This window comes from Diachasma alloeum, unplaced genomic scaffold (assembly GCF_001412515.2).
Source record: "Diachasma alloeum isolate Michigan unplaced genomic scaffold, Dall2.0 Dall_scaffold_00287, whole genome shotgun sequence".
NCBI classification, from domain to species: Eukaryota; Metazoa; Arthropoda; class Insecta; order Hymenoptera; family Braconidae; genus Diachasma; species Diachasma alloeum.
In genome coordinates, this window is record NW_021680426.1 from 109,116 (window position 1) to 136,458 (window position 27,343).

Here is a 27,343-nt window from a genome sequence, read left to right on the forward strand (position 1 = left end):
CTCTCTCTCTCTCTCTCTCTCACGGGTATTCGCATACCTTTCCCCCAGTTCTCGGAATTCTCGAGCATTTCGGGATTAGCGGATATTTTCGTATGATCGCTATTGTCCTCGTGTTTGCGATAACACCTGAGGAACTAGATCACGTTTGCCCTATAGTCGAAAATATCACGAATATATTACTTTGTTATTACGATTTTAGATAGGATTTATTAGTTTTATTTGGGTTTCGTGGGATGATTGCTAAATGTATGTAAATTATTTATTTTTGAAAATTTCAATAGTGGAACAAGTAGGGACAATGATGATCTCTTTTTTTTGTAGTTTTGACCGCCCAATAACCGGTTTCCACCTGAACCCTACCCCTCTCGCCACAACCTAGCACACTGAGCGATCCGAGGACCGTTACCTTTCCCCAAAAATCTAGTTCTCTTCGTTTTTGGTTTATCGGTTAGGAATTTTCTGAGTGTTTGGACTCGAAATTCGTGCACTTCCTGTTCGATAACTCCGGCTGAAAATTATCTGGCGCCCATTATTCGTTTTATTTTGAGTTAACTAGATTCAGGAGAAGAAAGGCGAAAGTAATAGGCATTTTTAACCCCCATGCAAAAATGTCACGTTACAAAGACTCTTTGAACAAACAAACAGCTTAGAGATGTTATATCTAAAAACTCAACATACTACAGAAAGCTACATGGCTGCACAAAAATGATGCTTTTCAAAGCATAAAAAGAGAAACAGGCTGCTGATCGCGTGGGCGAGAAGATTGTATCCTGTCTGGTATTGTGAAATCCAGATTTGAAGCACCTTTGAGACTGTTCTCAAGTCTAATGGCAAAGAACGTTTGTCGTGTCTGCGAGATACTCAAGGTTAAAAGAAAGACAATTTTCCATTACGGTGAACAATTGACAGATTTGCCTTGAGTAGGACAGATCTTAGGTAGATCAGTATATACGCGGGATACTAAGTGTGAATGCATCGTAATTTACTAGGACATAGTTTGAAAACTTGCTCACCAATCTTTGGAATGTTGGATTTTTTCCCAATGTTTCTTGATTTGGTGGAGTTTACTGCTTCATACACTATTCCTTTTTTGAACTCAGTCATTAAAAATGTGCAGGATAATCGAACTAGATGTCGAACAGCAGTTAGTTTTCTTTCTTTTATAAAAATCCACCATCTTTCAGGAGTAAACTTTGTTAACGACGCAGAGAAAAATTAACAATAGAGGTGATGAAAGAACTTCTATGGGTGTTATGACACAGGCACCTGGTACCAGGTGAAAGAAAAGATCCCTTGAGGATTTGATATCATAATTTGTTTCTCAGATGGGATAAATGAAAGCAAATAAGCAGAGTTGAACTATCTAACAGGGAGAGACCATTATACCATCGGTTTCACGATTGAAATTCTACGAATTGTGACAAATTCACAATTTGTTCCCAGGCCAAATGTGAGGGATACATACAGAAAATTTTGTGACCAATCGCGAGTGAAAAGGTATCAATTGACACTCCAAGGACATTGCCGTGCTATACGAATTAGCGATTGCGTTTGTAATTTGACAAGAGGGACAAAAAGGCCCATTTTTGGATTGAAAAGATCCTTCTCACCTTAGTTTTGAAAAACTTAGATTGCAATGTACAGCTCCAGTATTCACTTTGGAAGGAATATAAGATGGATTCGACCGGTCGTGAAAAAACACCTAAGAGCTAGGTGAATGGTCAAAAACATTCAGGAATTTATATTGTTGTGACTTTCCCATACTGGCCAGATGTTTGGACTTGATCTTTTACCGCCGAGGTAGATTTCCAACCTAAGAAGGCTGCGTCTGAAAGAATATTTGTTGTAGACTTATCAGCTCAAATAAGAACTACTAAGGAAGATCTGGCTGAGGAGAACAAGAGATCATTCAAAATTTGCATAATTAATGATCATCTTGACTTTGTTTTAATTCTTCCAAGTATTTCAGTGTAGCGTATGCTCAATGCCAATGTAGACCCATACATTTTAAGGAGTTTATGAGGCCAAAACACACTAATGGATCAAATTGTTCCAGATTGCAGATGATGAAGTAGACTATTTATTGCGTAAATCGCTATAACGCATATCATCTTTCATAAAGTGTTTCTAGGCAAAACTTGTAAGAGTCATTGATAAAATTAAGGTATTCACAACGCTTTTTGCTTTTTAATACGTCTCAGACAAGAAAGAGCCTTGACAGTTTAATTTTGCATTGGTACCATACTCAATAGCCGGAAAACTAATAATAAAATATTATCTAGATAGCTGGATATGAAGCCTCCGAATCAATAAGATTCATGACCGGCCTCATGACTTTCGCGAAGCTAGAGAACTAGTCGCAATTCCAAACGGGGGATAGGAAAATTGGAAAAAATACCACTCATGCAAAACAAAGGAACTTTTCATGCATTACATGTACCGGGGCAGAAAAGATACGTCTTTGAAGACATTTCCATCCATGAATGTGTCACAAAGTATTAGTTTTGGAAGGGTTTTCATGTCCTTCAATTGAAATTATGAGTTCTCATAAATTTGTTCAACCTTTTAAGGTGAAAAATTAACCATTGCTAATCATTTGGTTCACCAAAAAAAAGTTACAGTAAGACGAGCTGATCTTGATAGGATTTTGATACTAATATAGAGGTTTCAACTACCTCTATGATCACCTACCTGTTTATCCGCCCCTCAGGACTATCCCTTTCAGTTCAGAGATTTGAAATTCTGGAGGAATTAGCAATTGGTAAGGGCCAGAATTGAAGAGGCTTTTATGATTCTTCAGTCTCTCCAGAATAAAACTATTAGAACATTGCAATTTCCAATTGGGAAGGAAATGATCAAGAATGGCTGCAGAGATTTTTGCCATTACTTCTTGCTCTCCTGAAGTGAGGTAACTCTGGAGACGCTGACGTTGATCGAGAGTCATTGGGACAATTGAGGAAATGCCTCCGGTTGGACCTGTTGTTCAACCTGAGGCATGCAAGGTTTTTGAACCGTTTGTTTTACCTCTACGTCTCAAAACAAGCTTCCTTGAATTCAATGAATTTAGATTCTCCTGTAAAAGTGGATAAATCTCCATACCTTAACACAATTCTGAAGATTTGTTTCAATCTTCTCAAGCGCCTGGAAGGATGTGAAGCCATACAAAAATTAAACTGGAGGTGTAGTCTCAAGGCACTCAAAATTTATTATTTTGCTTGACCCACGTAACTTCCGGAAGAGAACTAGATTGTCTAGTTTCTCTTCCTAGAGCAGACTTCGAGGAGTCGCCCCCAATGCCACTAGGGCAGAACGTGTGTCTTTTGGGATTGCTTAAAAATATTTTATCTGTACGGATCAACGGTTCGGTGGAGATGAAAGCAATCTCTGAATTCAAATTTGGTGGATATTGCCATAGATCTGTGTAATTTGTGCTTCTACAAATTTGAGACCAGCCAGAAACTCCAACGAGCTTCCAGATCACTCTGAAAAGAGATCTCGGCATCATGAGGCGTCGAAACCCAGAAACTCCTATATTCCTGAATCGAGTTCAGGTGGAATATTATTTTGGAGGTTTGGGGCCTTGAATAATGTGTCAGATGCAGATGCAACAATTGCATTTGTAATTGAAGGCTTAGAGCCTTACTTTAATGCGTCAGGCGCAGATGTACCTATCATAATAGTAGTAGAAAGCTTGGGGCCTTGGATCAATGCGTCAAGCGCAGACATTCAACTAATTTGAAAATTTTACAAAATTAGTTAAAAAGAAATTGTATTCAATTTAATAAAATTAAATAAACAATTAATTATACATGATAGAAGGAAATGATGTGCAGAATAACCATTCGGAAGCATATTGCTAATGCATTAGCAAAAATTACTATACTATATTCGATACGAGAGCAATTTGCCACTTGTTTCGTGAAGATTTATACAAAAATTCCGAAAAATCCACACACGCACACTGCCATAAATATTTTCTAAAAATATCATATCTTGACGTTTCATGACATTGTACATCATTTCCAAGCAAAAGTAGATCGTAAAAATCGACGATTACAAAGCTCCCATTCGGAAGCAAAAAGAAAGACTAATAACGCAAAAAGTAGCGGTCACTTGCCTTCTGTTGAAGAGGCTCGAACCCCTGCTTATTTCTTTTTCTCATATTAGGCACTGGCTCTTCATCACTGATATTTTTTCTTCCGAATAGAAGCTTTATAATCGTCGATTTTTACTATTTTCTAATTTTGCTTAGAAATGATGTAGAATATTATGAAACGTCAAGATATGGTGTTTTTAGAAAATGTGTGTGTGTGTATGTCAATGTGCATGTGCGGATTTTTCGGAATTCTTTTATAAATCTTCACGAAAAAAAGAGTAACAACGATGCTAAAAATCTGAAATTTTCTGAAGTAATTGGCATTGTTTGGGAGCATATCTGGGCGAAATTTCAGCTCAATCGGTCAAGTAGTTTTTGAGATACAGCAATTTCTCCAAAATCTTTTTTTCTCAATATCTCAAAAAGTACGCGACTGAATTAAATTTTCTTAACGTCAAAATATTCCTTATGATAATATTTATCAAATCAAATCATAATATTTCTACCGAACCAGGATAACTTGGTAGTAATTGGCATTTTTTATTTTTGTCATAAAATCGGGGTAAACATGATAACGCTCCAAAAAATTGAGATAGAAAGCTTAAATTTTGTACGATTATAACTCTTATTGTACGACAGGCTGGTATTATGGAGGGGCGAAATCGGACGGGTAGTTTAGGAGATATTTATTAAGTGTACGACTTAATTCTCGGCCAATAGATTAATTTGATTAGAACACCTATTTGAACTAAAAAATTTCCCCGCAATGAAGGGCGTTTTGAAGCGCTATCGGTGAGCTATCAAACCACTCAAGTCCGATTGTGGTCCGGTTAATACAACCTCAAAAAACATAGTAAATAAAAATGTCGTTCGACAAGCAGCACTTGAAGCAGTCCCTTCTTTTCACCTTCCAACTTGGAAAAATTACTACAGAAGCACAAGAAATGATTTGTTCCGCCTTGGAAGAGAGTGCTGTATCTTATAGCACATGTAAAAAGTGGTTTAAAAAATTTCGGGATGGGAATTTTGATCTCCAGAATGAACAACGTCCTGGGCAACCAAGAAAATTTGAGGACGAGGAGGTGGACAACCTACTTAATTAAAACTCTGTCAAACACAACAGGAGCTTGCTGATACTCTCGGAGTGAGTCAATCAGCTATTTCGAGGCGTTTAAAAAGAATTGGGAGGATACAGAAGGAAGATCGCTGGGTGCCCCATCATCTTAACTCAGAAAACAAAAGTTGACGCTGTGAAATTACCATGTACCTACTGACCAGATTCAAACAAAAAGACTTTTTACTTTTTTTTATCCTAAGAGGCGAAAGTCGTGGGTTTATCCGGGGGAGCCGTTAACGAGTACTGCAAATCCAAACATTCACGGGAAAAAATTGTTGTTGTGTATTTGGTGGGATTCCAAAGATGTAATCTATTATGAGATACTCGAACAGGGGAAAACCGTCACTGCTATGTGTTATTAGGACCAACTGGTGAAATTGAGTGATGCTATTGAGGAAAAGAGGTAGTGATACGAGGCAAGTAATTTTGCTGCAGGACAACGCGCGGCCACACACAACAAAAAAAACCCTGAGAATTATCTCCACGTTGGGCTGGGAAATTCTCCCACATGCGGCGTATTCTCCAGACCTTGCGCCATCTGGCTATCACCTTTTTCGGGTGCTACAACATCACCTGGTGGATACCCAGTTCCAATCTCGTGAAGAAGTCCGGTAGAGCATTGATGACTTCATCCAGGCAAAACCACCTTTTTTTCCCGAGCCGAAATCCGACAATTGCTCGGTAGATGGGAGAAATGCGTGCAAAGTGACGGCGATTATTTTCAAAATTGGATCTGTATTCATTTTGTTATAAATAAATGTCAAAATTGGTGAAGAAAGGCCGAGATTTAAGTCATACACTTAATAACTTTTTGTGAAAATAGGTTTTGCTTAATATCTCCTAAACCACTGGTCGGATTGAAAGAAAATGTTTTTTTCTCAAAATACTCGTCTCGATGTACACTATCGCGATCAACCAAAATATGGATAACCGTTCATACAAAGTTTTCGAGATATTCGTGTTTTTTCTAATTTTTTCATCTCAGAGTTGATTTAACGTACCACAATACACGAAGAAGGTGGAAATAGAATTCAAAATTTTGGGTAATAGTTTAATACCATTCAGTCACACTAGTGCATAAAATTTTGCGCCAATTGATTCAATATATTTTGGCATAGAGCAATTTAAGTGAAAATAGTTTTTGTCAAAAAATCAAACATCGTCATTCTACCAATAATTTTCGAATCTATAGGACTTAAGTCATCTACCGTAAAATTATGTTCTTTTTTGCTTCAGATTATGGTAATGTTTAATACTATGACAGATACAAACGTGTAGAGGGTCGAATTTTGTAACGATCAGGGATTTTGACAGTTTAGGAGCTTTAAGCGTCATGTATTCTGAAAGTGAATTCTGTTCTTCATAATCTCCCATTATGCTCGCGCTATTCACCACGCAGGTTTCCTTTTTCAGCAACATAAAATATATGTCTTTTTCGGTTCTGAGTTGGTCTTCGGAAAATATGTTGATAAATCAACTTTACGTTTCAATTTTTAAGAGTAATAAATATGCCGAGAATCGTACACTTCAAAAAATTGCTAACAAAACATTTGTAAGCTTGCTACCGATAAAATTGGTAGGAATAGGAATATAGAAAAGAAAAGAACTAACAACGCAAAAAGAAACTGTCACATGCCTTCTGTCGGTTAGGCTGGGATCCCTGCTTGTTTTATTTCTGTGAGAGCTATGTAGAAATTGCTACTTGACCTCGACTACTGTACTTTAATTCGTTGAACCCAGGAGGAAGGAGATTTTCTTCCGAATCCATCTCGACCTTCAAAATTCATCGGATATTTCCCTCAAGTTTTTTGGCGTATTAGCGATCGGGATGAGTTTTGCAGATAAATCATCCCTCTCGTTGCTACACAACGAAGCTTTCAAAAAAATGCGATAATTTTGAAGGTATTACAACCGAAATTTTTGCTTTACCGATGGGAACCCATTCTTCGATTTGTTATTTGAAATTTCCGACGTCGGCTGGAATTCTGATGCCTTGCTGTTAATGAGGGTAGCGTGGAACATCTTCTGCAATGACTGTTCTCGACACCTATACGATATATTCACAATATGTGGAATAAAACCTGTACGATGGTCAAAATAAAGATATTTCCTGTTCATTAGATTTTTATACGGTTATTCATATGAAAACGATGACGTCTCGGAAAATATGGTATGGTTTAGCTTCTCTCGGCAAGTTGAGCAACTTTTGTAGGGGTGAAAAATGTTGTTGCCATTTCAGAAAACTGACTTTATGCTTGTAGCGTAGCAACGTAAGCAACGGGGGTCTAGATTCCATCAGCACTGCGTCTCCTCCTCCGAACCCTACAATTTTCATTTGAACCATTTTGCTATCTCTCCCTTCTTACAAAAGATATAAAGCCCCACTGTTTCAAATGAGACACCCTGTATATAATTGATTTCGTTTGAAGTGGAGCCAACCGGCAGTGTGATTAAAAATTACCTTCGTCACTCGACTAAAAAACTTATCCAGATTCGTGTGGTTAGTGCTAGGCTTTGCCTCGGTCTTGTGACGAAAATATACGTAACGAAATGCTACGTAGAACATCTGTAGTCCTGTATACATTTGTATACCCGGTTTAAATTTTTAGATTCAGAGTACATTTTTCAATCCATTACTAATGACCTAATTTAATAATTTAAAGAATTTTCGTGATTTGTAGAGGCAGCTGTAAAACACTGCAGAAACATCGCTCGTCAATATTCGTACTTCAACCAAATGTTCCAAACCAGCGGTACCAGTAATGATATCTCTCAAATACTGAAAGACGTCTTCAGCTATGAAGAATATCGGTAAGTCCAACATATTTTCGAACTTAACGTAACTAAAAAATCATCATCATTACAGAATCATGATTCGTTTAATTATACAAAATATGAATACAATTTTTTGATCAAGACTTTCAGGCATAATCGTGCACTTAGAATCCAATTTTTGGGATTTTTATCGGGATTTGGGATTTTTTTTTATATTAGCATCAATATATAGCATTGTCATTAAATAATATAACTTTTAACCTTACGTATGAGTTTGCAAACATCTCCGACACTGAGAGAAAAAAAAATTGTTCTCAAATAATTCATTCTAATTCATTCATTGGCAGCTGATTCAATCGGCATTTACAATTTCTTAATTTTTATAGTATTGTATTTTGATGGTATAATAACAACTCATGGACCAAATGGTTCTTGATAAACTTTTCTTTATAAGAGATATATTCATCCTGAAAAGGCACCATCTGGTGTGAATGATCAGCCTCTTGAGGAAAATATTTCGTTATTCTGGAAAGCAGAGTTATTACACAGTCCTATAAAATTCAGAGATTTTTGGTACAAGGATGAAACTGCCACCACTCGAAAGATTTCTGCATATTGATTACGCTGGTCCAATTTCATAAAATGACCTAGTTTCGAAGAAAAAATGTCAAAGCCCTCAAAATGACCCAAAATCGCTTTTTCGCAATTTAATTAAAAAATAACACTTGTGTCGATTGAACTGAGAAAAAAAACGAAACGACCAGAAATTTCATTTTCAGATGCGGTAGAGTAGTTTTAATCAAAAGCAGGAAATTATTCATAATGAATTCCGCATTTGTTCAACAAAATTGTACTATCAAACGAACTTACCTGTAAGTGAAGTTCGATCGTGATCATATGAAGAGCCTCGTCAAGAGATTTTAATAACTTGTAGTAGCCCGCCTGCGGCTAGATGGAGCTACACGCCTTCAGAGGCGGTGAGGGCTCAGTGGCTTTTCGGCGGTGAGGGCTCGCCATCTTATCATTAGTTTAAAGTTAAGCAATAGTGTAGAAAAAATTGGACGGGTTTGGGGTAGCTAGTGGGGAGGGACTGAATCTCTCGACAAGGCTCTTCATATAATCGCGATCGAACTTCACTTACAGGTAAGTTCGTTTGATCGTACAATTATATTCGAGCCTCGTCTTCGAGATTTTAATAACTTATAGATGTTCAGAGATGATCAAATTTTTTCTTCTTGTTTTGTTGTTTTTTTTTTGTTTTTTAATAAACTCCAAATTTAATATGAATATTGAAGAGTTTAAAGACGAATGTTAATGGATAAAGAGAATGGTTATTGACTAAGCCATGTTCAATAGAATTTTGACAAAAAAGCTTTGATCAACCGCGGATACGGCAATTATAGAAATGTACAAATCGTACTTCTAAACCTTTCGAGACTTACTCGTTTTCTCACAGCAGCTGGAGTTGCTGTATACTTAGTAATGTAAGTTGAGAATCAGCTGTATCGACTCCAAGATGGCTATAGGACAATATAATCCGTTAGGCCAGTGTTTATGGAGATTCGCAGCTATAAAACTCTCTGAATGTAATGAACAGTATAGAGATGTTATATCTAAAATCTCAACATACTATAGAAAGCTATCTTAGCTGCGCAAAAATGATGCCTTTCAAAACAGAAAAGGAGAAACAGGCTGTGGATCGCCTGGACGAGAAGATTGCAACCTGCCTGGTATCGTGAAATCCAGATTAGACGCACCTTTGACACTGTTCTCAAGTTTAATGGCAGAAAACGCCTGTCGTCTCTGCGAAATACTCAAGGCCATAAGAAAGACAGATTTTCATTAAGATGAAGAATTGACAGATTTGCCTTGAGTGGGAAAGACCTGGGCGGTAGGTCAGAATATACTCAAGATACTATATGTGAGTGCATTGCGATTTACCAGGATGTAGTTTGAAAATTTGTTGAAGAACCTTTGGAATGTAAAATTTTTTCCCACTTTTTCTTGATTTGGTGGAGTGTACTGTTTCATACGCTGTTCCTTATTTGAACTCTACCATTAAAAATCTGCAGGATAATCGAACTAGATGTCGAACAGCAGTTAATTTTCTTTCATTTATAAAAATCCACAATTTTCCAAGAGTAGACTTTGTTAATGGCAAAGAGAAACATTAACATCAGTCATGACACATGCACCTGGTACCAGGTGAAAGTAAAAGATCCTTCAAGGATTTGATATCGTAATTTGTTTCTGAGATGGGATAAATGAAAGGAAGGAGGCAGAGTTGAACTATCTAACAGGGGGAGAGTATTATACCGTCGGTCTCACGATTGGAATTCTACGAATTGTAACAAATTCACTTGTTCCCAGGATAAATGTAGGGGATACGTAGAGAAAATTTTGTCACCAATCGAGACTGCATGAAAAGGTGTCAATCGACACTGCAAGGAGACTGGCGTGTTGCACGCATTAGAGATTACGTTGGTATTTTGACAAGAGGGACAGAAAAGGTCCAATTTTTGAATTGAAAAAATCCGTCTCACCTAAGTTTTGAAAAACTTAGATTGCAATGTACAGCTCCAGTATTCACTTTGGAAGGAATGTAAGATGCATTCGACCGAAGCCTTCGCAAAAGTGCTAAGACTCTCGAACTGATTTGTTCAGAGCAGAGAAATTTGTACCTTCCCACCCGTTAACGTAGGGGGTGTCTGTGATGTTATCAATTTGGAGTAAACACTTAGAGGATCATAGGTCGTGAAGAAACCCCTAAGAGCTAGGTGAATGGTCAAAACATTGAGTAATTTATATTGTTGTGACTTTCTCATACTGGCCAGATGTTTCGACTTGATCTTTTAGCGCAGAGGTAGATTTCCAACCTAAGAAGGCTGCGTCTGAAAGAATATTTGTTTCAGACTGATCAGCTCAAATAAGAACTACTAAGGAAGATCTGGCTGAGGAGAACAAGAGATCATTCAAAATTTCCATAATTAATCATCATCTTGACTTTTTTTAAATTCTTCCAAGTTTTTTAGTGTAGCGTATGCTCAATGCCAATGTAGACCCATACATTTTAAGGAGTTTATGAGGCCAAAACACACTCTAATGGATCAAATTGTTCGAGATTGCAGATGATGAAGTAGACTATTTATTGCGTAAATCGCAACACATAAAGTGTTTCTAGGCAAAACGTGTAAGAGTCATTGATAAAATTAAGGTATTCACAACGCTTTTTGCTTTTTAATACGGCTCAGACAAGAAAGAGCCTTGACAGTTTAATTTTGCATTGGTACCATACTCAATAGCCGGAAAACTAATAATAAAATATCATCTAGATAGCTGGATATGAAGCCTCTGAATCCATAAGATTCATGACCGGCCTCATGACTTTCGCGAAGCTAGAGAACTAGTCGCAATTCCAAATGGGGGGTAGGAAAATTGGAAAAAATACCACTCATGCAAAACAAAGGAACTTTTCATGCTCCACATGTCCCGGGGCAGAAAAGATACGTCTTTGAAGACATTTCCATCCGTGAATGTGTCACAAAGTATTAGTTTTGGAAGGGTTTTCATGTCCTTCAATTGAAATTATGAGTTCTCATAAATTTGTTCAACCTTTTAAGGTGAAAAATTAACCATTGCTAATCATTTGGTTCACCAAAAAAAAGTTACAGTAAGACGAGCTGATCTTGATAGGATTCTGATAGTAATATAGAGGTTTTAAGTACCTCTATGACCACATACCTGTTTATCCGCCCCTCAGGGCTGTCCCTTTCGTTCAGAGATTTGAAATTCTGGAGGATTTACCGATTGGTAAGGGCCAGAATTGAAGAGGCTTGTATGATATATCTTCAGTCTCTCTAGAATAATACTATCAGAACAGTTTAATTTCCAATTGGAAAGAAAATGCTCAAGAACGACTGCAGAGATTTTTGCCATTACTTCTTGCTCTCCTGAAGTGAGATAACTGGAGACGCTGACGTCGATCGAGAGTCATTGGGACGATTGAGGAAATGCCTCCGGTTGGACCTGTTATTCAACCTGAGGTATGCAAGGTTTTTGAACCATTTGTTTTAACTCTACTTCTCAAAACAAGCTCCTTTGAATCCAATGAATTTAGATTCTCCTGTAAAGGTGGATAAATTTCGAAACCTTGACACAATTTTGAAGATTTATCTTAATGTTCTCAATCTGGCCGAAAAATGTGAAGCCATACAAAAGTTAAACTGGAGCTGTAACCTTAACGACACTAAAAATTTATTATTTTTTTTGTTGATCCACACAATTTCTGGAAGTGGACTAGATTATCTAGTTTCTCTTCCTAGAGCAGACTTCGAGGAGTCGCCCCCAATACCACGAGGGCAGAACCTGCGTCTTTTGAGATTGATTAATGTTGGAAATCCTGTCAGCTGACAGGTCCCTCACACTAACGCACGCAAGGCTCATCCATTCTCTCCCCACTCACGCACACCTGACACACTCACCTCAGATGACTGGGGGTTATTAATTCCAGCACCTGAGGCGCCACTTCCTGGACCGCTCTAAATTACCATATGATCTATATTAAATTAGGTCATGTGACCATGGAATTACGGCACGTGGCACCTGTAAGCCCGTGTCTCTCCCTCATTCGTTTCCGGGATCTAGTTAGAGACACTTCTTTTATTGTACTGCTCTTCTCTAGTGACTCGGGTTAACTCACAGTGTCAGCTCAATTATTATCAATTCAAGGAATTAGTCGGCTCATTATTTACCGTCTGCTCAGTGACTCTATTTATTGTGACAGTGTAAATAACTATAAATATTGAACAATTATACGNTGTTCCGCTCATTTCTTGGTTCTACTCATCCCACTCCCCGTAATCCGACTCCAACTCATCCATCCGCACAATTAATTCCCCGATCCAGGCATCTCATCAAACAATTAAAAATTATTGTTTTCTATGGATCAACGGTTCGGTGGAGATAAAAGCAATCTCTGAATTCAGATTTGTTGGATATTTCCATAAATCTGCGTCATTCGTGACTCAACAAATTCGAGACCAGCCAGAAACTCCACCGAGCTACCAGATCACTCTGAAAAGAGTGATCTCGGCACCATGAGGCTTCGATGGCCCAGGAACTCCTATATTCCTGAATGGAGTTGAGGTGGAATATTATTTTGGAGGTTTGAGGCCTTGAATGATGCATCAAACGCAGATGCAACAATTGCATTTGTAATTGAAGGACCTGTATTGCTGGATATGTAATTAGAACCTTACTTTAATGCTTCAGGCGCAGATATACCTATCATAATAGTAGTAGAAGACTTGGAGCCTTGGATCAATGCGTTAAGTGCAAATTTAACTATTGAAATAGTAGCACAAGGCTTGGAGCCTTGGGTGAATGCGTCAGGTGCAGATGTGTCCAGGATAACAGGATCTGAGCTGTTGCTCATACTGTCCTGGGTGTCAGGGATGAAAGATCCGTCTGACATATTTGTAACGATCTCATTTTTAAATTTCCTTGTTCTCGATTTTGTCTCTAGGACCAGGTAAAATGAGGTTAGGCTGAGTTGTTCCACAAGGAATAAACTCGGCCAAAAAGGCTTTGGACGTCGATTGATTCTGTCTCTAGGATCTGACCCGAGTGTCTAAAAAGGCTGAGAGACATGAAACGTCGCTTACCTTTATTTCCAATAGTCCAGGCAATCTAGAAAAGCCACATACCTGAGTAAATGCAAATTAGTCGCGCTTCGATGAAATTTATACCAAACGTCCAGAATATTGCCCTGAACAATATATCAAAATGAAGAGGGTCCAGGTGTTTCAATTATATTTTTAATTATTAAAAAACTATTGAAAATTCGGGGGTTAACGCCAAGAACACGAATAACTTTCATTCAGAATATCCAATTGAGAATAGAAAAATATCCGTTTGTTGAGCAAGAAAAACTCAACAAATCATAAGCAAGAACCTATCCCCTAGGAGTTATCGTTTTTTTAAAATTAATTCATAACTACATACTATTTACAATTGCCTAAAACAATCAGCTGTTAGCGCAAGGCCCACCCCCTGCTGCGCACGCAACCCACTCACATCGGCGCTATGCGCCGAACATTCAAAGGATTAAAATTCACACGTTTGACTGGCATAAAACCCTTTAAAAATTTTGACAAATTTTCAACTTTATTTATCGATAACTCCTCAAAAAATTATCATTATTATTGTCCGGCCATGTATATATATATAGATAAATTGAAATCCAATCAGTTGAGAAATCATTAAAATAGTATGAATATATAATAATGTGCTCATTGATATTTTATCTGCTATGCAGGCGGCACTTGCTCTGAATTTTTTAGAATAAAAATTATCATCGTACGAGAAAATAAACCACCAATTTAGTATTTTTAGAGTTAATTCATTCAGGTTGTAAATGCTGAATTCAGTCAGTCGATGTAACACTGCTCATTACTTATTTTTAATACAAAATATATTTATACTAAGTATAAAATATACTAAATATTTTTCTGTGCATGAGTTCGTTGGTTCGTAACGATTTAGGCCGTATTATTTTGGAAATCTACAAATGGCAGTTTCTACCTGCGCCCCTTCCCTAACCAATCAGAGGAGCAGCTGCCTGGCGCCAGCTGGGCCCAACCGTAACGCTAGGGATTTATGGTTAGAGAAGCCACGCCACGTGGGACATATTCAGTTGTCTTGTGGTAGTCAGTACAGAAAGTGTGGAATATTTTTATTCTGATCTGAATATCATCTAGACTTCAATAAATTCCGCAATGTCTTATCAAGGAATTTGTTTTATTTGTGACGGGAGTTTGAGTAGTGGTGCCCAAACGAGAATAGTGAAGAAAAGGGGAATAAATTCGTTCATTGCTAAAAACAAACAACGCCAGGATAATAAGTGGGAATTCCTTGAACATTTAACCGAAGTGGAAGTCCATGAACCCTGTAGAATTGCTTACTGTGCTTTGAAAGAAGTAGTGAGTACGAGAGTTGTAGCTCCAGATCGTGAGGAAGAATTTAACTTTCAAGTCAATTGTTTTCTGTGTTCTGCGAAATGCGATCAGTATTCGAAAAAAACATGTCGAACGGTCGCAACAGACATTGCAAGCGCACATTAATAATTGCGTTAATAAACGTGGAGATGACTGGAGTCAGGCTGTTCAACGAAGATTGGAGTCGACACCTTTACTGCAGGTTCAGGCTCGTTGTCGTAGGTCATGTTATCATAAGTTCACGACCATCAGAGAAACCCATGATATTGGAAGACCGAAGGTAGCAGAGGTGGAAATGGCCTTTGAGAACGTGTGTCAATACATAGAGGAGAGTGATGATTGTCAATTCTCTCTCAATGAACTGATGGAGAAGATGGAAGGATTTTCGGTCACTGCAGCGACATTCAAGCAGAAACTACGCAATAAGCACAACACAGATATAATCATGTTGGAACGTAAAGGTAAGCCCACCATTGTATGCTTTCGGGGTACAGGGTATAAAATTCTTATGAATTCCTGGTACGAGAAGAAAGCTGCTACTGAAGCTGAAGAGCGATTGCGGATAGTTTCGGCTGCAGCTGATATCATAAGAGAAGATATCAGGAGCAAATTTTACGAAACATCAATCTATCTAACTACTCAGGATCTTCTAGGTGGTGTTGCGGAGGACATTCCGGAAAGTCTGCAGATTTTCCTCAACAACGTTCTACTGAAGGGGAAGACAAATAGAGACGAGAAATTGACAACAAAACGAGATAGCTCATTCCATAATATCAGCCGTACGTCCAAGATCATTCATTTCGTCTATCCAATTAGCCACTGGAATTTTTTTAACAAGAAAATTTGCTTCACGTCTAATCATTGACGTTTTGAGCAGCCTGGGCTTCTGCGCTTCAAATACGAATATCAATCTCTACGAGGCGTCTGCGGTAATGAACACGGAAAAAAAATCGATGAAAATGCATTCATACAATTTGTGTTCGATAATGCCGATCATAATGAATGCACCGTTGATGGTTTCAATACTTTTCATAGCATGAGGGGTATTTGTTGCGTGACGCCAAAATCTGCAGTAACACATCAAGGAGAAATCTCAAAGTTAACTTGGATTCCAAGAGCTGAAGAACTAGCATCAAAGATCAACGTTCCAGTAGTCTATTGTAATCGGTTAATATTGTGATCGATTAATTGCAGTGACTGCCGTTGAGTGCCTCCATGATCCTAACAAAGTTGCAGTGGTTCGTCAAGACGTGGATCTCCTGGTGCTGCTGATTGCCCTGGTTCCTCTCGAACGAGAAATTTATTTCATTAAAGAGGGAAATAAACGAGGAGCCCGCAAAATATTCTCCACGAAGGACAATCAGCACCTGAAAGACACCATACTTGTCAGCCACGCTTTCACAGGCTGTAACACAACCAGCTTCATCTTCCATAGGGGAAAAAAGTCATTTTTGAACGTACTGACAAAAAAGCGTTATCTCCTCGATTGTGTAGCGGTCTTCAATAATCCGAACTCAACTAGGGATAATATCAAGCAAGCAGGTGAACGCTTGATGCTGGCAATTTATGGTGCTTCAGAGGACAAGACATCCATTAACACTTACCGTTACGAACGTTTTGTGAGTTCTGCTGCACGTCTCAAAACTGAAATACGACTAGGACAGCTTCCACCTACAAGTGCTTCAACCGAAGAATACTCGTGGCGTGTTTATCTCCGAGTCCAGAAATGGCTTGGGAATAATCAATTGCGTGAAATAGATTAAGGTTGGGAATTGAAGGAGCAAGTGTACTTCCCCATTATGATCAAGGAATCACCAGCTCCAGAAGACATCTCAAAATGATCTATTGCACATGCAGAGGGAACTGTTCCAATAGGTGTGGATGTACAAGAGCGGGCCTCAAATGTTCCACAATCTGTTCGGGGTGCCATGGAAATTCTTGTTCCATTTCAAGAGCAATCGACATCTTTTCCAACACACCTGAGAGTTCCAGCGATTCAGCGGAAGTCTTACTCAACCAGTTTGACTCCCTAATCAATGAACATGTGGAGCAAATGGAGATGATGGAACCCTGTGGGGATACTGACGAAGAATTCCCCCCATTCACTCAGTTTCCCGAAGGCGAAGAGGACCCTGATGCAAGTCGATGAAGGAGAAGATCCTTGCAGTGACCCTGGACCATCAACTAGTAAAAAACTACGTGTGGTCTAGTCAAAGGGTAAAGTGTCTTAATTATTGATTATTTTTCCAACCAAAATATAACAAATAACCTAATGAATATTTGATTCCGTTTACAGAGAGGAATTTCCAACCCTAACCCGGCGACAGTAGATGTACACTCCACTTCAATTGTGCTTCCGAATGTAAGTCCTGCGATTGATGCTTTTTGCGGATAACGTAGCATTAAAACACTTTTTCTAAAAATTTCAATTTTCTGATTTTATCAATTATTTTTATCTCTATATGATTTAGGTCAGCATGCTTATAATTCTATATTAAATTATGAAACAATCGTGTAGTAATAATTAAAATTGTAAGTTGTAAATAATTAAATTACGACAGAGAAAAAAATTCTAAAATTAATGGATTAATTGCGGTTGAATTTAGCCTCCGCAGAATGATAAACTTTACCATCATATTAGATAATTTATTTACTAAAAATTCTGAAAATAATCCCCTTTTTTATGATTTCTAGATATTTCTTGGTAAAATTTATAATTTTTCTAATACATTTTACCTATTCATTTTAGGATTTGTTTTTCTCTGGGATGAAATATACTTTCTGTAATATACAAATTCTGTTATAGAATTCTATCAATAAGATGTTGCCCTTCCCTTTCAATCTATAATAAATTTTGATAATTATCTCGATTCTGGACGTTTGAAAAAATTTATTGAGACATATTCTATATATATTAATGTATATTAATGTAATTACGATGATATTCTTTGGAAGAGTTATGAATTGAAAAATTGTAGATATACTATAATTTATTGGATTTTTTCAACTTCTTTTAATCCTTTGAATGTTCTGCGCATAGCGCCGATGTGAGTGGGTTGCGTGCGCAGCAGGGGGTGGGCCTTGCGCTAACAGCTGATTGTTTTAGGCAATTGTAAATAGTACGTAGTTATGAATTAATTTTAAAAAAACGATAACTCCTAGGGGATAGGTTCTCGCTTATGATTTGTTGAGTTTTTCTTGCTCAACAAACTGATATTTTTCTATTCTCAATTGGATATTCTGAATGAAAGTTATTCGTATTCTTGGCGTTAACCCCCGAATTTTCAATAGTTTTTTAATAATTAAAAATATAATTGAAACACCTCGACCCTCTCCATTTTGATATGTTGTTCAGGGCAATATTCTGGACGTTTGGTATAAATTTCATTGAAGCGCGACTATAATTTGCATTTGCAATGCTAGATTGCCTGTACTACATGTCTTCCCTTCCTACTGAGACCCGGAAGGTTAGGTCCACTAGATATATACTAGAGGGTTGTCAGTTTCTATTGAGATGCTACAAGAAGCACTACGTGTATTTCAAAATGAGTAACCTAACAAACGAAGAAAAAGTATATCTTATCGAGTGCCTTTATACTAGAGGTAAATACTATACTGATGCATATAGAAACTTTCGTACCAAATTTGGAAGTAAAAAAGTAGCCAGTCAAAACACCCTCAGAACGTGAGAATAAAAAAGAAATTATCTGACTTCATCGTATAACCTCTGTATTATACTCTTGAGGACCATCGTCATGATCTTCCTGGTCCATCACACTCAGTTACAACAGAAGATACGATTGTCAAGATAGAAGAACATTTCAAGAATAATCCAACGGATTCGATACGAAAAGCAACGGCAACTTTGAAACTGAACCGAGAGACACTGAAATTAATATTGAAGAATTTCCTCAAGTTACACCCTTACAAAATTACGACCCATCAGTTGCTCACAGAAGATTCCAAAAACAAAAGAATTGAGTTTTGTAAAATTATGAAACAGAAACTTGAAAATGATGAGATCGACATCAATCCCATAATCTTCACAGACGAAGCTCACTTTTATATAAATGGACATGTAAATAAACAAAATTACTGTTTTTCGGGTCGCGAAAATCCACACTCATCTGAGGCAAAGTCTTTACATCCTGTTAAAGTGACTGTTTAGGCAGTTATTTCAATCAAAACAATATACTTAGAATTCACAGAAGGGACCATTACAGGCAATAGTTATCGAGAAATGCAACAAACTAAATTTTTCCCTTTGCCTAAAGAAGAGGATTGGTTAAGAACTATTATTTTATGCAAGATGGTGCTACACTGCATAGAAATAAGGACATATTTAAAGCTATTTATGAAGTGTATTATGATTGCGTCATCGGAATAGGATACCTCAAGTTTGTGCATGGAGGTATGGAATGGCCCCCTTATTCACCCGATTTGAACCCGTGTGTCTTCTTCTTATAGGGCTTCCTAAAAGATAATGTTTATGCGGAAAGACCCGAGACCAAAGATGATTTGAACGAAGCCATCAGAAACGGAATTTCTGGTATTTCTCCATCTCAGATTGAACAAGTTTTTTGTAGTTTCCGAAAACGATTTCTTTATTGTGCAAATTCGATTGAAGATAACTTCGAAAATATTTACCATTAATAGGTATCTCCTGGCTCAATTTGTCAATTTTTTTCAAATCTCAATAAGTATCTATTAGAAGTGTCTGATTCAACTGAAACTAATTCCAAATAAAAATGACATCTTTGCTCAATTCATATGTATTTTTCTTTTTTTTTGTTGGCACTCATTTCAAAGTTATAAACGATTAGTTTATGCAACTTCCTCATTGTCATCCTGTACTATTGTTAACCTTTCATAATTGCACATACATCTAATTCTACAGAACCTTTCAACATATGGAAATTGAAACGCTCCTCAAGTGCATAATCAGATTCTCCACACTATAGAATAAGTAATCGTATCTAAACATGGCGCGGTTTAAATTCCTCAATGTATAGTTTCAACAACAAACCAAAAATGTGTGAAATTTCATTAAAAAATTAAAATCTCTACGTTTTAGACGTAGATGTGCAATGTGTACATATAATTACATATTCTATAATGTGGAGAATATGATTGTGCCTTGAAGAGCGTACCAATTTCTATGTTTTTTTTCTGCATTTAAGGAGTGTGGCAATCAAGCATATGTGTACTTTCAGTGATGTATTAATCTTTCATGTAGATAATTGGAAGTGGACAAAGTTACCGCGCACATTATAATTACTGCGCGTAGACTTGAAAGCGGTGCTCCGCTCTCTTGCGGAGAAAATGGGTGGGCTTAAGTAGATGTGGACATTTGGGCTGTGATCCAACTTTTTTTCTGGCCATGGTCAATACTGCTAGAAACCATGTACCTCGGAGTGGAGGATTTTGCTGCTCTTCATTCGCCGCATTCGTTCTCATTACAGTACCTCGATAAACCGCTCCGTCAAAGATTTCGTTCATTCTCAATAAGTGAAATAAAAATTCTTCTTTCCGAGCGTTAAATTGATCTCTATACTATCAAAGAGACACTTTATATTCAAGCAATTGAACGAACTAATAAGCCTCATATATGGCGGTCAAGATCCCATGTGGTGATGCAACTTTGGACTATTGCTGCCATGACATTCTCTCGAAAAATTAATGCAGTTTTCATGAAAAAACGCGGAAATTATTATAAATGATTTCTTGTGTTTGATTAAAAATATTCTACCCAACTAAAACTATAATTTCAGGTCTTTTCGTTGGTTTTTTTTTCTCAGCTCATTTTTTTTATGAGATTTAGCCAGCGGATTTGAAATTAGGGGGCAAATTTTTTTCGAGTGATAGCAATCTCATCCCCTTCATGTTTTACTCTGAAATTAAAAAAAAATTCTCTCATACCAAGATTTGTTAGAGAATTTGTTCGTGTTCCTTTCAGTGGAATGAGAAGGTTGGACGAAATTTTTTCCAAAGACGAAATAGGAAGTTTCACCCTTAAGCGGTCACAGCTCTCTACCGAAGGTAGTTCGTTGCATGATAAGAGAATCTCTGCCCTGTGTATTTTACTATAAAAAAAAAGTTGGAAGAATTCATCGATTTCTTGTTTACGGATAATTTTGAAACTTGAATGGTCTGGAAATGGGGAATTTTTTAATTTAGAGGTTAAACACGGGAATTTTGAACAAGTCATTAAAAAGATTTTAATAATTAAGTGGTGTAAGTATGAGCCAATGATATCTTTCCGGGCTGTTATGATGGGGTTTCTTACTCGTGCGCAATTGACGTTCAAGCCGGACCCGAGGACTGGCCAGCCACGCAAGTAAAAAACCCCATTGCAACTGCCCGGCACAGGATTTTATTGTAGCGATTTTCAAGTTTCTGAGTTTGACAAGTATGCAATATTAACTCTCACGCGAGAAATCATGAAAAGCAGTATACAAAAAATAATTTTTTTAATGTATTCAATATATGTGAACGTATGAATACAATTTAAAATATTTTTCACCCACGGAGTTTTTGTGTGAAAATAAAAAAAACAAAAACTGTCGGGATTCTCTCATTGTGCAACCACTTAAGGGTTAAAGAAAAATGTGAAGAAGTTTTTTGGTACGTCATGAGAGCATCAATAAACATTTGTAGTGATGTTTTCACCGTTCTCTTTCAACACCTTACTACAGATTCAATCATTCCCGATACCCCCATTAATTCCTTTATTTCATGAAATCGGGGATCGTATCCCAGCGATCGTCAGCATCTAACGAGTCATTCTCAATATCACTCTTGGCATCACAAATATCATTATTAGTCTCTTCCATGTCCCGTTTCCCCGGTTTTTTCGCTGTTGAAGTCGCCACAACATTAATCATGACTGTATTTAAGCTAGAATTTGACAATTTCCTCGAGTTTGTTACTGGAACCTGGAATACAGTTCTTGGAAATGTATTTCCGTATGTAAACTTCTGCTTCCGTCGAACTTTCAGCATCACAAATATCAGCAAAAAGCTTAAGAAAGCTATCCCAAGGATTATTCCACTTGCAGTCATACTCGATCTAGTTCTAGATACAATTTTCCGATCGTCATCATTGGAAATGTTAAATGAATTTCTGTTTACTTTTCCACTAATATTTTTGACATTTTTTTTGCCAGAAACGTGCACATTTTTATTAATATCCTCAACAACTTTGAAAGCATAATCTGGAGCTGGAGAACAGTTTCTTTTACTTTCTCTAACGGTTTCCAATGAATTATCGAAGTGTGGATAATGATCATCATTATTATTATGATTTTCATAATCATTATTTTGGCCAGAAGTTTCTGGCCTCGTTCGAACAGTAAAAGGAAGTGATTCAAAAGCACTCAACAAATCCACTAAATTAATCGACTTTTTCTCAATCTTCTCATCATCTACAAATTTATCTGAATTTATTATCATTGATTCATTTTCTCGATATTCGTCCAGATTATGGATAATGTTCGGGCCTTTCGTCGGGTGCTCTAATGACACATTATCATTTCTGGATAATTTATTCCTGTGTAAATGTACTTTCGTAGTTTTAACTTGCGCTAAATGTAATCGACTCGATCCTCTTTGCCTCAACGCTATCAGTTCCTCTAGGCTCATGTTTCTCGATTCCAGTAACTCCTTCATCTTATCAGCTATTGCCGACGATCTCAATAAGTCTAAAATTTCAGCGCGAGCATCAGGTTCGATCCCCGATAAAATTTCTTCATAAATTTGATTTCTAGGCTTCAAAACTCTATGATTCACAGGGTATAACTCATCCGACATTTTCTTCTCATTGTGGATTCCAATAAAATCGTTATTGTTTGCCGGTTCTTCGTTTTGATACTCAACATCAAGAGAATGGAACATAATATCCTGATTTTTCGTCACTGTATTCACATCTACGGCTTCATTTCTTGTAGAAATTACTGGAGTGAATTCAGTAGAAGTTAAAATGTCTTGAATATTCCAAATGGACTGCATTTCCTTATGGAACTTCTCAACATTATCGACAATCGTTTCCGACCTGTCGCTTTGTTTTCGGAAGTCTGAAAATTCCATAATTTCTTCATCTTCACTTGATTTGACTATTGTTGTCGATTTCGGTGGAACTTCTGTACTTATGGTCATTGTTTTAAATGATGAATCTTCAGATTTATTGGGTTCAAATTTATCTTCATCGTCTTCGTGGGAATGGTAAAGTATTCTTGGAGTTGTCAGTGTAATTAAAATTCCACTATCATTCCCCGCACTTTTTTCGCCTTCTTCCGTATTTGAAACTCTTAATGCACTGATAACTTCCGTTTTCCCCTTCAGAAGATCACTCAATGATAAGTTTTTCTGTTGGAGAATCTCTGAGAGAGAAAACCCCGAAATTTGTTGCATTTTGAGTAAAGATTTCAGTTCCGAGTTTTCTGATATTTGATGGACGTCGCTAAGAGAATTTCCTTCATTATTATTGTTGTTATTTTGTTTTAAGTTTGATTGTCTTGGAATTAGTTGAGGCAGAAGAGAAGAGCTAAAGAAAGGATATTCATAGTGCTCCGGAGGGCGACGTTTTCTTGGTCTAGAAAGTTGGTAATCCTGGTCATTTAGACCGTGATCGTTCAATGTGCTTACTGTCCTGTCATACTCAGTATTTTGTGATAAGTGTTGAGAATTTTTAATCTTTTGTACGTACAAGAAATTATCGGAATTATTTGTTAATCTGTTTAACGATTTCCCCTGAAATTCTAACGCCCCGGGGGACATAGAAGGCTGCGAGTCCCCATTGTCGTTGTATTCTCTCATCAATTCATCATTAGAAAGTTGATCTGTGGTGAGATTCTGCCTCTTATCAAAGGCTTCTTCCTATAATGGAATGAATGACAAAATTAGGGTGTAGTAGCGAGAGAGATAATAAATAGTTCATTGTGAGATCTAATGATATTTTTGTACTCGTATTTTAGATTATATGTGTAGAATAAGAAAAATATATTTTATGCACTTCTATGAGAGAAATTGGAAATGACAAAGAAGGCATGAGAACCATCTTAACAATTTCATTATAATGCTATGGTCGAAAGCAACCGTGAAAAGCATGCACTGGGTTTAAAATATTGTAATATCATTACGAGGTGTACAAAACTCTTACTATCTTTTTTGTTAGAAAAATTTATTATTCGCATAAAAAGAATAAAATTGATTCTTGAATCAACAGTTTGTTTGGTGTTGGTTCGAATATGAAAATCTAATTTCTTCAACGTTTCGATTTCTTTTTTTCATTTGATATCTAAAGCTTTTTCGATTTTGATTATTAAACTATGATGAAATTATAGGAAGAATACTTCATACTTCTTTTCATAGTTTTGGAAAGACAAAGTATCAAGAAAACGCGTTTGACGCTAAGGAAATTTTCTACAGGCAATATCGAAATATTTTCCTAGGATATTCGTTCGTTGAGAGAAGTCCAACAAATCATAAATCTTCTTCAGGGGAGAAGATCTACTATGAGTTTTAAAAGTCGCGGGCTATTGGACCGAGATTTCTTATGCATTGAAGATCGATAATATATGTCTACAAACAGATAATAAGTGCAAAAAAATTGTGTTGTTCGTTTGCCCCGCCGACATTTAAAACGTTAAAAATAGTCCAGCCCGCACGGAAAATTATATATGCGGAACATATATAAATAAATGTATCATGGATATAGGCCACATATATTTACCATATAGACGCATATATGTCATATGTATCTTCCATATATGGGACATTCCATGTTAACTCAGCCACCCTGAATTTTTTTCGTTCTCAGAATCCTGAATTGACATGCTCACAGTCAGGTACTACGTAAATATACATGCTTTCCGTAAATTTTTGTTCCTTCAACATCAATTGTTTGTCTACAACATGTGTCAACAACTCAAATTTTTTGAAAAATCATATCTCGCGAAATAATTGACGTGTTTTAATGAATAAAAAACAATTTTTTTCGTTTTGTCATGTACTATTCGAAAAAAATACGCCAGTACTGTAAGGACGAGTAATGACCCTTTTTCAGAGGTTTTAATTTTTCAAATTCTACTGTGACACAGGGGCCAGTCGAAAATCAATTGATTCTCTTTTTTCTTGATAAATAATAATAATCACCAATTTTTTCGGGACATTTTGAAATGTGATATCGAAATAAAGATGAGAAAAAAAATTTGTTTGCATAAAAAATTTTCTTTTCGACATTAACGGCTATTGGGAACATGAAATATTGTTGATGGCGCTTTTTTTTGCCAATATGGCCGTCAATGAGGTATACACACACGCGCTCACATAAGCCCCCATTTGCTTGGGTATCGTAGATGTGCACCCTTAACTCAGACATTCATAGAGGCCGTCTTGTTATTAAGCGTCCCCAACAATTAGTAAAATCACATTGTCAATTCATCACTTATACTCGTATGGTGAATCATCCACATAACCAATGATATAACTACGTTGCAGGCCTAAAAATAGGAGGAGCATAATTATTTTAACATTATTTTGAATAATGAACATGGAATTTGGGGAAGAATGCTATCCAAAACCCATAAATTTTCTCATCAGATCCCTACTCTCTTAGCGAAAAAAAATGAAATTTCAGGTGTCACTGAAAATTCAGTGAAATTCCAGAATTTTAACTACCACAAAGACGAAAATTCCTGAATTGATTTGAAATTCCAATGAATTTTTTCTGAAATCTGGAATTTCATGATATTTTCCCCCTAAATTGCATTCAGTGTTGATGTCCTGAAAATTCATGTACATATTTATCGGAATTTCCTGATTTGTCACTCATTTTCAGGGGAAAATGCAATTGAAATTCATAGTTTATAGAAATTCCTTGAGATTTCAGTAGAAATTAAATTTGCTAAAAATTTCGGGAAAGTACCCCTGAAATTTCAGATAGAAATTTTGAATAGTGATGTTAGCGATGTTAATAACTAAATAACGATGTTGATAAATTCTTAAGTCGTTATGAAGATGTCATAGAAATCGAAAGCCTGCAATAACTGAATCAATAGGGCGAAGAACTCGCAATTCATTCAGTCGGGTTCGAATCCCACGTGTGTCCAATTTTTCCACTGTATCATTGACTCAGCCAGCGTCAACTCTCGCCTTTGATCAGCGTAAAGAAAGGAAAAACAATACGACACGCAGCCGGGAAAATTAAACGTTGTCTGATTGTTCTCGGAAGAAGACCTTGTATTTGTCGTACACTTTCAATCGGATTGCGATGTATCACAAATTATCAACACAATATAATTCGCTGCCATGGGGGATGAAAGGGGGAGGAGGAGGTAAGCGGTCTGAAAAACTACAGATTTCGTGGAATCGTGTTTCCAGACAACCTCCAAGGGTTTCAATGAGTACGAATCTAATTAGTTGTCCTGAGATTCTTGCTCCTGCAACATCATCCCTCATTCTCTGTTCAGTGTGTTAAATTTCCTCTAGAAATTGACTAAATCGTTATTCTCCTTCAGTTGTTCGTCAGTTTGGATCGAGGTTTGTAATCTGTCTGTCTGTAATGTGCCAGTGGAGAAGTTATAAAATAGCAGGAGTTCATTTTTATTTTTCAATGGATAACAAATTATCATAGTTACGAGTACATTCATGAAAGAATGTGTACATACAGTCGTTGTTGTGGACTTGTTGAGCGCTAAATATAGAGTCACCACATGTTCTTCTGAAATCACTCCCTTCTGAGATAGATGGACCATTTATGAGAATGTCAGAATAGATTCAATGGTCTTCATTACTAATTCCATATTGATGGCTTCATTAATATAATATTGATCTATCCATAGGACTGATCAACTAATTTGTTTCATAAGATGCCCCATGCCAAGAGATGTGCTAGTCCAATGCGCGCCCCTGGAGAGAGAGGTCACGTTGGAAAAGGTCTACGTGTAATTTCGGAATCATTACGGAAAAAATTCCCATCCTTGCCGGCGAATGCACGACTATTTCCCGGGTAGACATTCAATCGGGGATGCAGCCGCAACTCGGGTGAGCGCGAGCTCAGCCTCGGCTTGCCGCTTGACCCGAGTTCACGCCGCGACACGCCGCTCCATACCGGCTCACAGTCGAACGCTCATCAGACGGCATAACCCGGCACTTGAGTCTGAGCTGTGGCTCAACGCTTAGAACTCAGCTCCGATTGAGTCGTGTCGTTTCGAGTGCAGGGTGGAATAGAATGATATTTATGCATTTTTAGAATATCGATTTAAAATTTGAATACTTTGGAAAATCCTTGTCTTCTTACTATGAAAAAAAATGGAATTATACTGAACTTTCTATAAAATTTGAAATTTACTGATTTTTCTCT

General features: G+C 37.0%; 1 protein-coding gene across 1 annotated transcript in view; it reads left to right on the forward strand.

Annotated features, from left to right (window-relative positions):
- LOC107038715 (actin-histidine N-methyltransferase) overlaps positions 1-27,343 on the forward strand; it is a 315,301-nt gene that overhangs the window by 91,094 nt on the left and 196,864 nt on the right. The window contains exon 3 of the mRNA XM_015257970.1: positions 7,895-8,024. Coding sequence (XP_015113456.1) covers positions 7,895-8,024 — 130 coding nt within the window. The remainder of the gene's footprint in view (positions 1-7,894; positions 8,025-27,343) is intronic.